The 14,248-nt window shown below is 37.6% G+C and overlaps 5 protein-coding genes across 6 annotated transcripts; 2 read left to right on the forward strand and 3 right to left on the reverse strand.

Annotated features, from left to right (window-relative positions):
• Nucleotides 1-644: 644 nt before the first annotated feature.
• Nucleotides 645-1,820, forward strand: LOC110762373 (transcription factor PRE6-like). Its single transcript, XM_021965009.2, has 2 exons — nt 645-862; nt 1,381-1,820. The coding sequence occupies exons 1-2, from the start codon at nt 746-748 to the stop codon at nt 1,534-1,536; spliced, it is 273 nt and encodes a 90-aa protein (XP_021820701.2). The 5' UTR covers nt 645-745; the 3' UTR covers nt 1,537-1,820.
• A 619-nt stretch (nt 1,821-2,439) lies between these two features.
• Nucleotides 2,440-3,413, reverse strand: LOC110762335 (Plant invertase/pectin methylesterase inhibitor superfamily protein). The gene has a single exon (XM_021964955.2). The coding sequence runs from the start codon at nt 3,270-3,272 to the stop codon at nt 2,565-2,567; it is 708 nt and encodes a 235-aa protein (XP_021820647.1). The 5' UTR covers nt 3,273-3,413; the 3' UTR covers nt 2,440-2,564.
• A 51-nt stretch (nt 3,414-3,464) lies between these two features.
• On the reverse strand, nt 3,465-5,230 carry LOC110762336 (small ribosomal subunit protein uS4y). Its single transcript, XM_088253623.1, has 3 exons — nt 5,071-5,230; nt 4,228-4,609; nt 3,465-3,837 (listed from the first exon to the last, which is right to left on the reverse strand). The coding sequence occupies exons 1-3, from the start codon at nt 5,096-5,098 to the stop codon at nt 3,654-3,656; spliced, it is 594 nt and encodes a 197-aa protein (XP_088109749.1). The 5' UTR covers nt 5,099-5,230; the 3' UTR covers nt 3,465-3,653.
• Nucleotides 5,231-6,887: 1,657 nt separating this feature from the next.
• On the forward strand, nt 6,888-11,073 carry EB1A (microtubule end binding protein EB1A). Of its 2 annotated transcripts, XM_021964999.2 has the most exons (8): nt 6,890-7,303; nt 8,442-8,510; nt 8,650-8,736; nt 9,531-9,637; nt 9,747-9,889; nt 9,978-10,054; nt 10,216-10,329; nt 10,768-11,073. In XM_021964999.2, exons 1-8 carry the CDS (start codon nt 7,196-7,198, stop codon nt 10,900-10,902), a joined length of 840 nt encoding a protein of 279 aa, XP_021820691.1. In that variant the 5' UTR covers nt 6,890-7,195; the 3' UTR covers nt 10,903-11,073. The 2 variants fall into 2 exon arrangements, with proteins under 2 accessions (XP_021820692.1, XP_021820691.1); XM_021965000.2 differs by lacking the exon at nt 8,650-8,736 and having other exon boundaries at nt 6,888-7,303.
• A 202-nt stretch (nt 11,074-11,275) lies between these two features.
• HVA22A (HVA22 homolog A) lies at nt 11,276-13,260 on the reverse strand. Its single transcript, XM_021965049.2, has 5 exons — nt 13,024-13,260; nt 12,872-12,898; nt 12,618-12,740; nt 11,777-12,017; nt 11,276-11,548 (listed from the first exon to the last, which is right to left on the reverse strand). Exons 1-5 carry the CDS (start codon nt 13,083-13,085, stop codon nt 11,489-11,491), a joined length of 513 nt encoding a protein of 170 aa, XP_021820741.1. The 5' UTR covers nt 13,086-13,260; the 3' UTR covers nt 11,276-11,488.
• Nucleotides 13,261-14,248: the final 988 nt, after the last annotated feature.

Here is a 14,248-nt window from a genome sequence, read left to right on the forward strand (position 1 = left end):
AAAATATTTTTCTGATTTGTCTCCCACAATTCTTTTTTACAAATTTGTTCACATTAAAGACTCAAACATGATCAACGGGGTCTAACCCAATGAAAAAAGACATTGACTTGCAAATTAGTGGGCTCATGTTTGAATTCCATGGCATCATAATAGTATGTGTGTGAGAGAGAAACCCTCATCCCCTATATTTTAGACTATCGCTTGTACTTAAAAAGACGAAGACTCAAACATGAACCAAATTAAACAGAGGTTTTTAGTAGACAGAGAGGAAGACAGACTCCAAAAAAAGACCAAACAAAACCAAAAAAGAATTAAAGATAGAAGGCAATGCATCAAACAAAGAAACCCCATCGTCCTTAATCAAACAAGGACAAAGTATCTTTTTGGTAGCATGTAACATCTAGAATAAACACTGATTAGCAACCTAAAGTAGGCCACGTGTCCAAATGGGGGTACATGTGATGCCCTAATTTGAACCAGATAAAGGTGTTTGGCTGTTTCAATGATTTTGCAAGAAGAGGGCCCTTGTAGTGCCAAAATGTTGTTCAAATGGGACCCCAAACAGCATATCAATATCGTTGGTGTCTTTTTCTAACTAAAAATATTTGTGTCTTCAGCCTCAATTTCCACTCTCTTTTTAAGCAGGGTTGGCCTCGTACTTGAACTTCCCCCCCTCCCCTAGACATTTCATAGCGAGAAGGAAAATAAGCAAAGTGTTTTCTTTCCTCTCACCTTCATATCAGCCATGTCAAGCAGAAGATCATCCTCAAGAGCTTCTAAACTCGCAGATGATGAGATTAAGGAGCTCGTCTTAAAATTAAAACCTCTGCTACCCCAGCTTGATCATAGGCGCAACGCATCGGTATAGCCTATAGGCTTAGGCTTAGGCTTATGCATTACAATTCTATTTTTGTTTTTCAATTTTCATATATATAAAATTTGTGCTCCTCTATCAATTCTCATATTAGTTCATGTCACTAACATAATGATGAAGGTGATGGCATGATGGATGGTTAGAGGACACATGGGAAAGAGAGCTTGATGTGAAATGAAAGTTGAAACCAGATGCATATATAATCTACAGAGTTTCATGCTTGATATATAGATGATTAAACTTTGTCATTCAAAGCTGCAAGAGCTATATATAAAGAAGCTAGCTTAGCCTCAAAATATCTTCATAACAAGCTTATATACTAGGTAGTAGTAATAAGAAGTAGAAACCTCAATCAGCAAGAATTCGTTCAACTAATCATGCATGGATTTTGTGTTTAAACAGAATTATTACTCTTTTTATTTATTTATGCGGAAGTATGTTTGTCTGATTAATGCTTATAATTAAGCAATTATATATATCATAATGTGGTGCTTATATATATGCAGGTATCAGCATCAAGCATTTTGGAAGAAACTTGCAGTTACATAAGGAGGCTGAATAAAGAGGTGGACGATCTGAGCCAAAGATTATCTCAACTCCTGGATTCTGCAGACATCACTGAGGTTGATGAACAGCTTATTAGAAGACTTTTCCAACATTAATAATGCCTCTCTCTCTCTCTCTCTCTCTCTCTCTCTCTCTCTCTGTGTGTCTCTGTGGGCTGCCTATTTTAATCAAATGTCTTAATTTGGTTGGACTTTCCAACCAGTGAGAGATATTAATTAATTTATCAGAGGAATATGATATATATATTTTATTTATGTTTTTTTTTTAAAATTTCTGAAGTGTACCCTATTCCCATCTCTCTGTATTGTTAAAATGCTAGCTAGTTATCATTTGATCTTGCTTCAACTAAATATATAAAAATTATTTGGTCCCACATTAATCACATGGAATTTGCAGCACAATACTGACCAGAAGGATTTTCTTAGATTTACTTGTACACAATCATTCAATGATTAGGATAGAAACCAAGACAAGAAGAAGAAAAATGAAAGCAACCAACAGGGTTGTTTGTCTGCTAAAATACTGTGTGCTATTGCTATATTATATTAGCTTCATTTGGAACCTGTTTCATTTTGGGGAGTAAAAGACACTTGCTAGCTACTACTATTTGTGAGCCCTAGAATTTGGCACAAAAGGTTAAAACAGAAGATAAGAGGGAGAGAAATCAACTTGATTAAAAAGAAAAGAAAGAATAAGATATTTGTATAAAAATCCAAATAAATTTAAAATGCCTCACTCCTCATGCACAAGGAGCAATCAATGAAGATAAATTGAATGCTTATCTTAATGTAGATAAATTGAACAAATTCCAATCACAAGATGAGATGGATGTGGCAGACATGGACTAAGTCAAGTTGGCTAAAGCGGATGTGCTTCCCTCCCTGCATCGAGTTCGAATCCCCCTTTCTCTAATTTAGATTATTTTAAAGTGAAGATGGATGTGGCTATTTAAATTTTGTTCATAAATCTTCAACTTTCAATGAAGGACACAAATCATCAACAACAAACAAACACCATTTATAATTCAAGAACAAAAATTATACATAAAAACAGTCAAACCCCAACGAAAAAAAGCCCAAAGCATATTTTTTTCTTTTCTTTTATTCAATTAATCTAATAATAATTAGTGGAGGGGTATGTGGAATTTGTCAAGAATGGCCTTGAAATTAGCCACAATGGCTAAGCTGTTGCTGGTGTACTCCATGGACCTCTTCATCTTGCTCTTCACTTTATCCACAGCCGTTGATCCCATCTCTTCCAACCCATCCAAGCACGTCTCTTGATCTGTCACAGCGCTGCTTATCCACGTTTGTATGTCGTTGACTTTAGCCTGGGACAACGCCTTCTCTCCCATCGCCGAAACCGAGTCGTTGAGCCGACTCAGCGCGTCCTCGAGCTGACCCACGCAGTCCCGAGTCGCGGGATCGGAGTTCATCGTCTTCAACAGCGACGAGACGTTTGAGAGCTCGGCAATGGAAATTTCGAGAGAAAGCTTGAAAATGGCATCTGGGTCGGGCTTTGGAGAGGCGTTGAGGGAGGATATGGAGGTGAAGCACGAGTTGGGGTACCGAGTCACGTTGCAGATGGTTTTGATGGCTGACTCGGCCGAGTTGGAGTTGGAGAGAGACGGGGACTCGGAGTTGGACTCGTGGATGAGAGCCGCGAGCAGGAGGCCGATCACCAAGGTCAAGCAGATGAGGGCTGAGATGGTGAGAGTGGAAAAGATGGGCTTTTGGGGTTTGGGGGATTTTGGGTTTGAGGTTTGAGTTTGATCTTCAAGTTGGTCTGGGATTACTTTGCCATAGCCTTTGAAGATGTTGATAGATTCCATGGCTGCACTCTGTTTTTGGGAGGGTTGGGTGAAGTTTGAAGAAGAAGGATTTTATGGGTTGATGACTTCAAATTGAAGCAAATGATAAATATATAATCATTTAATTAAGCATATAATATGACATGACCTATGCAATGTGAGGTTTTGGACCAAGTCAGTGGTATAACCCTCTGTCGAACCCAAGCCAACAGAGATGCAAAATAGATTATATTTTATAGAAAAATTGAATCATTTCAAACTAATCAAATGCAAAATTGTTCACTCGAGTGAAGCAGAAATGAAGTTCGGAAACAAAAATTATTTGCAAGCAAATATGGGATATGGTAACTGAGAAGTAAAGCCTAGCAGGACTAGGAGAAACTAATGGTCAAAACTCTTTGTTCAATCTTCATCCTCTTCATCTGCATCTCCACCAGCAGCCTTCTTGGCAGCAGCCTTCATGTTTCTTCTCTTCACTCTGCCGGGACGTCCGGCCCCTAATGGGCTTGTGAGTGAGAAATCAATGTGCTTCTCTGAATCACATCTCACCAGGAAGGAAGAGATGTTCACCACTTGCCTCCCAACTCTGTACGCAATAAAAGAACAAAGCATAGTGAAGATGAATGTTCATCATGTTTTGAAGCATCACAAAGGCTTTATACTGAAAACTTGTTGGATATAGGGTGGTAAAATAGATGAGCTCTAACTCTAAGACTGCTTTATTCAACTTTATAACAAATTAGCTCTAAATCTCTCCTCCACCCAAATAATGAGCAAAACAGTAACACAAGCATATAACCAAGAAACATTTATTTGATGTATAACTAGTACTTTCATTTGTTTCTAGCTTTAGATGGAAAGCAAGCATTCATTTGAGATTGACCATGTAATCAAATCGGCATTAATAGACTAGAACTAAAACTGTATAGCAGACTTCGTTGATCTACATTGCAGGCAAAGGAACAAATAAATTTACCTGATATGCCTCTGCCTGATAAGCACACGGGCATGATGGATGGACTTTGCCATACCAGTCTTGAACACAATTGTCTGCAGGCGACGTTCAAGGAAGTTCTCCACAGTCAAAGCCAAAACATAATCAAGCTTGTTCTGACCCTCTTCCAAGAGCCCGTACCGGTTCATCCGCCGGAGGAGTGCCTCACCCTCGAAGATACGACGAGGGTTCTTCTCATCCAGGGTCAGAAGCATCCTTGCATTGTTCCTGATACGGCTCAGAGCATACTGAACCCTCCACAGCTCTCTCTTGCACCGGAGACCATACTCTCCAACGAGCTTCAGCTCAGCATCCAAACGCTCCTTCTCATAGGGGCGACGCGGCTTCTTGAACGTCTTTCCATCTGAATTGTAAAACAATTGATCATTACAAAATGAGAATTTAACATCAACCACCTAAAAAGTAAAATGTACCCAACTAAGCTTTTTGAAATTTCAATTTTCTCCAAATCCCAAAACATTCCCAATCTAACATTGAATTTTAACTTTTCTTTCTTGTGTATGAGGAGCAACAATTAAGCCAACGTCTCATGTATATAAGTAAATCCAAAATTTTCGGCGCCAAAAGAACAACAGCAAAACTAAGGCCAACAATCAAAAAGCTGATAATCAAAATCAAAACTTTGCCACCGAACAATATCAATTCACTAACTTTCAAATGTAAAACTTCAGACCCAAAACACTCATTGTTCGGAATAACACAACTTTCTCAAGGATCACAGAAAATATTAAGTATCAGAGAATATACAATATATGAATATATGAGATCAAATATCAAATATAGAGAGTTAGAGAGAGCGCTTACAGTTGCGGTAGAAGGAGACGTGAACCATGGTTGTTCTCCGTCAAGACCACACGTCCCCTCTGCTACGATGAAAATACAAACCAAATTCTGAGCTCTCCTTATAAAGAAAGAAAGAGAACCTCTTAAAACCCTAACGCTGGCCAATGCGTTAGTGTCGCAGTGACACCAAACTGCTTGCTATTTTGTCATTGGGTTAGCCCATATTTTATAAGACCCAATTCTACTTTTGGGCCCATACATGTACAACAAACCCACTATTTATTAAACCCAAATTCTTTTAGTTAGAAAAAGATAGCCCCAATTGTTGTTCATGTAGGGCAAATTCTTCTCATACCAGAAGGAAAAAAAATCCCAACCTAATGGACATTATTATATTGGTAAATGCATCTAACAAAATAATTAAAAAAAGGTTCGAGATGTATTCCAACGGGTCCATAATTTAGTGGTAAGAGCATTTATCTTTAGATCAGTGGTCTCAAATTTAAACCCCAATGATACCTCCTCCAACCTCTAAACTTTGGAAAAATAAAAAAGTATCTAAGATTTATACTTGCCTTTTTTTATACCTCAAGCCATAAAGATGGCTCTCTTCTCTTCATAATTTGGAAATTTAGGTGAAACCGACAAGCGACAAAGTTGCAACTTGCAACCACCAAATGGTTTGCATTGAATAGGCATTTAGTGAGTGAATTTTGCCGTCAAATCTGGATTCAGTTAGGTACACTATTATAAATGGCTCCAGTATATTACATATCCAGGCCAACCCACCATATCTTTCATTTCATCATAATAGATTTGAAAGATCTACTCAATCTATAAAGTTCAAAATTCTGCCAGCGAGGTTTTGCTTAATGAAAAAGAAAAACTTGAATACCAATGGTTTTAAGTTCGAATCCTAAAGGGCATAACAACAACGCATGTTTTTTCTGATTTTCCATATTACACCATATAAAATGGTTCAAGGCTTCAAGCAACACACCCCACTTTATGAAGCACGAAACCAAAATCATAAGCAGTTTTGCTGCTAGTCTCATTATCTCTCTATAACTTTTATGCTAAAAAGGAGAAAAGCCAGAATCTAAAAAAGAAAAAGGAAACTTGTGTTGGGGACGCTGTTATTGGACGGCTGAGAGACTTTATTTTCTGGCCTTACTTGCACTGTTGCACATAGAAGAAGAGATGCTTTTTGACTCAAAAACACTGAACAACCATATATTCCAACTAAACCCAAGTAAGATGAAATCTCATTGTGTCATTTTTGTTTTTGAGGAACTCTCTCACCTTGTCAATGTTGGCCTGCTCTTCACCTTTGCAGGTCATCATCAATTTTGGACAAAGATGTCTACTTCTAATCCAAATGGAACAAATCCTAAACTTGATGAGGATCAATGAATGTGACCATGAACTTATAGCAACGTTTGTGAGCACAAATAAACAAATCTCTTTTATAGGTAACCACTAAAATACTACAATTTGCCTACCCCACCTTTTTGTTTTTGATTGAATACCTACCACACTATTTGGGGACTAAAATTTATACACACCAAAAAAAAAAAGAAAAAAAGGAAAAAAATTTGTGATATATGATGCTCGTGAAAAGGGTCACTGCCAATCCCACGTGGCATAAAATAATTTTTTTTATTAATTAGCAAAAAATAATAAAGCTTTGAATAAAATAAGATAATTTCATGAGGAAAAAAGAGATTAAAAAAGGGATTAAACTAATAAAACAAAATAAACACCTCTTATTCCCACGCTTGTTTTTTTGACAAATGCAGTTACGATACGATACCGTCCAGATTACAAAATATAAAAAAATCCCTCATTTCAGTGCCCGCCAGTCGTGCATTTTCCATTTTCAGTTTTTTTTTTCTCTTCTCCGTCACCATTCAATTCCATCCTTCAGTTTCTCACTATCTTTTTCTTTCTTTTCAAAAAACAAAAACAAAAACAGGGTTTTTTGCTTGTAATCTTTTTTTTTTTGGGGGAAAAGAAAACCCATTACACCCTAAATCCTCATCGTCTTAAATACTAAAACAACATCATCTCCGACTCTATTTTGGCATTTTCTCCTTTCTCTGTCTCTAGGTCTGCGAATTGGAAGAACTGGGAAATCTGGGTTCAAATGGCTTCCAACATAGGCATAATGGACAGTGCTTACTTTGTTGGACGGAATGAGATTTTGACATGGATCAACAATCGTCTTCAGCTCAATCTCTCTCGCATTGAAGAGGTTCTCTTTCTTTTTTCCTGTTTTGGCGAATGTTGTTTTAAGGCTTTTTGAGAATGAGAGTGTGAAAAGAAACGATCTTGATCCCTGGGTTTCTTTATCTGAACATTGTTGCAATTTTTGTTGATGCTAAGTGGTACAATTTTCCTTGGCTTTTGTTTTTCTGAATGATTCATTTATTCATTGCTCTCCCATGTTAGAAAGCTTAGATATTTGCGTTAGCCTTTTTTTATATCCTCGTATGGTTTGAGTCCATCAAAACTGTGTGCTTTCCTTCTTAATTTTAAGTTAAAATATAACCCAATTGAAGTAATTGCGTCCATAGTTGCTGGAAAGTTGAATGGTTTATCTGCTTGATTTTTCGAAGTGTTTAATTACGCTCTTTGGTGCATTTTCAAAGGAAGGTTTTGGTTTTTAGTGCATTTTCGTTGATCCGTGGATCATAGGTGCATAATATCGCCTGACTTACTGTGACAACGAATTGTGGGTTTCTACTGTTTTTTGTTCACGAACTAAGTGATAGGAAGTAGTATACCACTTGTGATTGAGTTGTGTTTGTGTATGGGGTAAACCCACATATAATGTAGAACAGCTTTAACAGCATTAGCCCCAGTCTTGAACTCAACTCTGAGTTTCGCATTTGAACAATTTATAAAATATACTGGTCTTAACATGGATGAGTGGAACTAAGGTTAGATGTCAAGTTGAAAATGGCAGCCTTGCCTGAGAAAAAAGAAAGGAAGATAAACTTGAGGTAACTTACAATGATTCCAAGAGCTATCGGCTTCCATTAGTCTCATAACTACATGTACTTAAGGCCTGTATGATGTGCAGATAAGCTATTCCGTTGGGATTTTGAAATATTTTGTAGAATAGTAGGAGTGTGATGGTACAGTTATCTGTCTGAAAAGCAAAATGATTATGATCCTTTAATCAAGTTGATGGATCATGGAAGTGATTGTTGATCGCATGGAAGTTGGATATCTGTTGAATTTTGTGCAACTAGTTTTAGTTTGATTGTTGATATGTTTTCATTGGATATTTCCCCAGGATTTAGGTCACATCGTGCAATTTTCATCTTTTAATTTTTCCATTTGAAAATGAATTCTAGTATTTTAACCATGTGAACAAATGTGGCTAGGCTGCATCTGGTGCTGTGCAATGTCAAATGATGGATATGACCTATCCAGGAGTTGTTCCAATGCACAAGGTATAAGCATTTCTCTGCAATTTTTATTTCTTTGATCTGTACATCGTATTTGAATTAACATTTTTTTATTGGTAGAATGGCTCCCTGCCCCTTTATTCCTAAGAGGATGCTTCCTTTTTCTTCTAATTGGTCATTGTAGGTCAATTTTGATGCTAAGACAGAATATGATATGATCCAAAATTATAAGGTTCTACAGGAAGTATTCAACAAGTTGAAAATTGAGAAGGTATTTTCATCTTGGTGCTCACTTCTCCGTTTTCATTTGGTTTTTGAGAATTAATAAGGAAACCTCCTTATCTATAATTGGCTTTTGAGGAATAACCATATTTTGAAATTTCTTTACAAATACCTCCAGTACGTGCACTCACTTTTAGAATAATAAACTATCCAAAGCAAAATTTTGTTTGTGGTGATGTATTGATCTTCACCATGTTGTACTTTGTATGCATAGAAGCAAACTTATGATGCAAGTGCTAGATTGAATTATGTGGGAGGAATTCTTTATGTTTTTGAATGCTAGTGGTCACAATGTTGATATGGTCCCATATGTCCATACCATACTAGGGTTTTGTTTGCTCTAGAATATCTTCTATTCATATGTGGTATATTTACCAGTTGGTTGGTCTCAACTTTGTTGGGGATATTAAGAAAAAGAAAAAGATCACTGTGCTTGAGCATTTTTCTAGGATAAAGCCAGCATTTACATGTGTTGGTTTCTGTTGGTCGTATTTAATTCTATGTAGATTTATGCATGTGTTGATGTTCTTTGGTTGTAAATGACTGAAGAAGAGTAAGGTTGAGATGTATTTCCATTGTAATATTTGATCCCAGTTTTATTGTTTGTCATACTGAGGAACTCAACTTGTAAATGGTGGTGGTCTTCCTTGACATGGATGGTTTGTGATATTGCAAACTTAGATTTAGGCGAGTTGAGAAACCAGACGGGGGGTGGTTTTTGGCACAATTGAGAAATTATATTCTTACTGATCTCAATTCTTTTTCTCCTTGGCTGTGCTGCAGCATCTTGAAGTCAATAGACTTGTTAAAGGCAGGCCTTTGGACAACCTGGAGTTCTTGCAATGGCTGAAGCGCTACTGTGATTCTGTAAATGGTGGCATTATGAATGAGTATGCTCTTTTTCTGAATTTCTTCTCTCCTTTCAAATCTTTAGGTTCATGTGTGTTGGTATTACATCAATGATCCTTTTCCTTCAATTTACATCTTTTAACCTTGTAGAAACTATAACCCCGTGGAGCGAAGGTGCAAGGGTGGGAAGGATCGGTATCCCAAGGGTTCTCAGAAATCCTCAAAATCTTTGCAAGCAAACAATTTACATAACCCTGGCTCTGGCGATACAGTTGGTCTTAATAAAACCTCTGGTCAGTTTGCCTTCCTAAACTTTCTACTCCATTATTTTATTTTTAACACCTAAGAGTGCCTCTCATTGCTTGATGCTGAACTCTTTAGGACCAAAGCAAGGGAAGCCTTATGCAACGGCTGGGGGTGCTAATTCTTCAGGAGAGGTTCAGGCTTTGTCCAAGGAGGTATCATTATCAGGCCGATGTCTATTGATTGTTGCCTTAGGAAGTCATTCCTCTCTCTCTCTCTCTCTGTCTCCAAGAAAAAGGTCTTCTGTTTTTTAAATTATGCAGTTTAGTGCACTGTTGATTCCTAAAAGGTTTTGTTGTGTGCTTCTGTTGTACAGATTACAGATCTCAAGCTCTCCGTGGACCTTTTGGAAAAAGAAAGGGATTTTTACTTTGCAAAATTAAGGGATATTGAAATTCTTTGTCAGACGTCTGAATTGGAGGAACTTCCGGTAGGAATTTCTGACAGGTTTTTAGTATATTTGTCTTACAGTTTCACAATCAACATGTTTAATCGTGTTCTTACATGTGTTTAGCATGGCTGTTGTATGTTTCTTTCCCTGTTGCTCAAGTATCTCTTCTCGAATTTCATAGTGCATCTGAGGTTGACAAACAATTTGTATTTTGCTATAGGTTACAACTTTTAAATAACTTTCGAAGCAAAATATTGAAATTCTTAATGGAATATTGAGCTCATGAGTACTCTACGCTTCGGTTCTCTTCATTTCCTTTTGGAGCTAGGTTTTGCCTTTCTTTCGGCTCAGCATTTCATACTAGTATTGACTAGAAACAAAACAACTCCCTCCCCCCCCCTCATGAATTTGGGTGATTTAGTATGATGATGTCTTTGTATTAACCAACTTATTATGCTGCGATTAAATTTCATGCAGATGGCAGTAGCAATAAAGAAGATATTATATGCTGCCGATGCAAAAGAATCACCACTTGCTGAAGCCCAGGAGTACCTCTACCAATCCATGAATGCTGATGAAAAAGAAGCTGAAACCGAAGAAACTGATCCCTAAATTTGATTTTTGGGACCAACAATGAAGGCTATTGTTGCGCCTAAACAAGCCCATGAATCAGTGATCTCTGTCTGTTAATTGAAGAACTTATTCCTCCTTGTATGTGTTGAACAGATGACTATGAATTGAAAGAAATGAGATTTTATTAATAATAGAGTCTCTTCTTCAATAGTTCTAGGGCCTCTCTGGCTTTTGTCTTCTCTAGTGAACTTCTTTGCATAACTTTTATCTTGAATGTATTTATTTTTGCCTTTTCATTTTGGCCCGGGGCTTTCCAAAGTTACCATCCATACATTTTCTAACAACGATTACCACAATAATTCAAACTCATAAAATCATAGTTAAAGGGGAAACAAATGGTAAATATAACGAATGGCTGCAAGAGGTAATTGTTAAATAAATAACCACAAAAACAAACGTGACAAAACCAGGATAATTACATATAATAAACCAGGAACATTCAGTATCCTTTACAAAAACAAAAGATAGCATTCATAACTATCAGCTACACACAACAGCCAACATCTTTTTCCCTATTACACCAAGGGACTGGATGGCAGTGAAACGTACTGCGACACCACAAGCCTCAATAATATCTAGATGCCTCATCATAGACGGATCCCCCACTGCCCTGGTACTTATCAGCCTACAAAACACGAAAGGTTACGTTCAGCCAACTTGTGAAAAGCATGAGTTAAAATTACGTGACTTGCAAATATTTGAATGGGATACGCAATAAAAATGTACTTGGCCATCACCACTTGAAAATGCCACTTTCTTATTTTCTGTTGTCAATTTAGCTATCAAAAGGGATATGTAACATTATAAGCATATCACTACGGACATTCATATATATTATGGTCAATAAGCATACCCTGTGAATGATCTTCTCAAAGGCTTCAGTCCCGTTCTCTGCAATGTATTTCTCTGCAGCAATTAGAATGTCATCTGGCTTACTCACATCCTTCTTCCTTGGAACATACCAAATGTTAACTCTCTGTGGGTTGAGAAAGAAAGGTCTGATATACTGTTCATAAACATATGCAGCACCACAGAAGTATGGGATGACCAACCAACAAGTAAGAATTAGCTTTGCGTATGACCAGATCGGAATCCTGTCAGAAAAGATTTAGAACATTACAGACACAAACTCAACTGAAAGACAGCATGGTGCATCATTTATGGATTATAACAGCCTGGGATTTATGAGAATCTAATGCAAGAATTTATAGCCCAGACAAAGATCAGTTTTTATACATCTTCCATCGATGCACCAATAAGATTTTGTTCTGTTCTAAACTGTAAACGTGTGGAAGAGATTATTATTAAAAAACAAGAAGTTCATTATACAATTTGAAAGACTTTTCATGATAATTTCCCACCACAGTGGTGGTGGATTCCCCCTCCCCCCTATGGAACCCAGGATCGAACCCCAGTGGGGTTTCTTTCGTCAGATGTAACCACAAAAAGAAATGCATATCAGCTGTGTATATGTTCTTTTTAAAATAAAAAAAAGAGAGTTCAAGAATGGAAATACAGCAAAAAGAAAAGTTTAGACCAAAATTTAACTACAGAATCTTATACAATCAATCTGCCTTCTCAGAGGTCTGAAATCTTAAGTAACGTGAAGAGCACATTCAATGCAGATCCAGATTATAAATAAGTGAAACAAATCAAGAATAAAGAAGCTACATTTTAGAAACGAAAAGAATTACCACTCAATGGCTTTGGCAAAGGTGAGCTCAAACAAAGTAATCATAGAATACAGAATCCAGTACGTGAGCCATTGGCGATCGTCAGCAGGAGACTGTGTCTCAATCGCCCTAATCGAGGCATATCTATCAACAAACCCAAAAATAGAATGCCCATTACAGAGAATTTCAAATTAAACACACAAAAACAAGTTAAAAAAGAGAAAGAATATTGAAAAGAAAGTGTGTGCAAGTTACAGTCTTTGAACCCTACTTACAGTGGATAAACAAGGCTAACCACAGGCCTGCAAAGAAACAAAACCCCATCAATCAAATTGTCGAAAAAAGAAAAGGAATTTTTTTTTCTTCTTCTGGGTTTTTGAGGTTGAGGAATTTTGGTAAAGTAAGTGAGAGAGTGAGAGTGGCCTACCCAGCAAGAACGTCGAAGTTCTTAAGAAGCACTTTGAGGAAGCTGCCGGCACCAGATCCCATCTTTGATTTCTCAATGTATGTTTCTAACACTCACTCTCTCTCTGATACAGAGCTCAAACTGAAGCTTCTAGAATAAGCTAGGGTTTTTCTCTGTCGGTTTCTCTGTCAGGTTCTGAAAGCGAGAAAGTGAGAAAGTGAGGAGGAGCAGACGGGTGTGTTATGGCTTATAGCACTACCAAAGAATACCCGCGGTGGTTAAAAAAAGAAAAAGAAAATGCAAAAGCTACGTAGGGGAATTGTTGGGTGCTCGCTTCTCATGGAAATTACTGTGGTCCTTCAAATCCGAGGGCTAAGATTGAATCAAGAGTGCGGGCTTATGTGTGGACTTACGAAGTGTCAAAGGTTGACTTTTGACACGTGGGGTTGTCTTAGGGATTCTTTTTTTTTTTTTTTTTTTTGGATGAAAAAGGGGGCAAAGCCCAACAAACAAGCCTAAACAGGACAGACTAGCCGAGATCTAGTCACCCTTGAGGCATCATCAGCCAATAAAGAGCTCACCCAAACAGGAGGAGTCTCGAAGGCATAAAATCCCAGGTCCACATTGTAGCTCCAAGAGGCAAGACAATCAGCCACACAGTTCTTTTCTCTATAAATGTGTTGCACCACACAATTATCAATTTTCTTCAAGAGATCCCAGCAGCCAGTAAGCAACCCAGCAAGGGGGTGGCACTCAGCCAAACTAGTCATATGAATAAGTTGGGTAGCAATGGCAGAGTCCATTTCCACGACAAGGTGAGAGCAACCCTTAGCCACAGCAGTCTTGAGCCCAAAAAATAACCCCCAAAGTTCTGCTTCCAAGATATTACCTTTACCTAAGTTCACAGTAAAGCCACCACACCAATCCCCCTCAGGATTTCTAATTACACCTCCAGCACCAATCAAGCCAGATGCAGTATTTCTAGTACCATCCACGTTCAGTTTAAGGTACCCAAGTTCACAGTTGTCTTAGGGATTCTTAAGTGGTTGATAGATTGTCCATAAAGGACTCGATCCCCATGTAAAATTACAACATTGCCAAGTCTTTGGAACCATAAGGGGTCGTTTGGTACGGCAGACTGTCATGGACTGAACTAAATCTTATGACTGTCTTTGATTAGCTCGAATTGGCCTAAGCTAAATTAAGTACTGACCTACGTTTGGTGCTGCGTTAGACTATGAAGTTG

This window comes from Prunus avium, chromosome 5 (assembly GCF_965620075.1).
Source record: "Prunus avium chromosome 5, drPruAviu1.hap1.1, whole genome shotgun sequence".
NCBI lineage: Eukaryota > Viridiplantae > Streptophyta > Magnoliopsida > Rosales > Rosaceae > Prunus > Prunus avium.

Bases quoted from the DNA above. Each gene is read 5' to 3' on its own strand.
- LOC110762373 (XM_021965009.2), top strand. From the start codon at position 746: ATGTCAAGCAGAAGATCATCCTCAAGAGCTTCTAAACTCGCAGATGAT. The intron at 863-1,380 runs GTATAGCCTATA...ATATATATGCAG, and splicing joins ATCATAGGCGCAACGCATCG to GTATCAGCATCAAGCATTTT.
- LOC110762335 (XM_021964955.2), bottom strand. From the start codon at position 3,272: ATGGAATCTATCAACATCTTCAAAGGCTATGGCAAAGTAATCCCAGAC.
- LOC110762336 (XM_088253623.1), bottom strand. From the start codon at position 5,098: ATGGTTCACGTCTCCTTCTACCGCAACT. The intron at 4,610-5,070 runs GTAAGCGCTCTC...TTTACAATTCAG, and splicing joins CGTCTCCTTCTACCGCAACT to ATGGAAAGACGTTCAAGAAG. The intron at 3,838-4,227 runs GTAAATTTATTT...TATTGCGTACAG, and splicing joins ATCAGGCAGAGGCATATCAG to AGTTGGGAGGCAAGTGGTGA.
- EB1A (XM_021964999.2), top strand. From the start codon at position 7,196: ATGGCTTCCAACATAGGCATAATGGACAGTGCTTACTTTGTTGGACGG. The intron at 8,737-9,530 runs GTATTTTCATCT...GCTGTGCTGCAG, and splicing joins ACAAGTTGAAAATTGAGAAG to CATCTTGAAGTCAATAGACT. The intron at 10,330-10,767 runs GTAGGAATTTCT...AATTTCATGCAG, and splicing joins CTGAATTGGAGGAACTTCCG to ATGGCAGTAGCAATAAAGAA.
- HVA22A (XM_021965049.2), bottom strand. From the start codon at position 13,085: ATGGGATCTGGTGCCGGCAGCTTCCTCAAAGTGCTTCTTAAGAACTTC. The intron at 12,018-12,617 runs GTAATTCTTTTC...CTTTTCTGACAG, and splicing joins TTTGCCAAAGCCATTGAGTG to GATTCCGATCTGGTCATACG. The intron at 11,549-11,776 runs GTATGCTTATTG...CGTGTTTTGTAG, and splicing joins TTGAGAAGATCATTCACAGG to GCTGATAAGTACCAGGGCAG.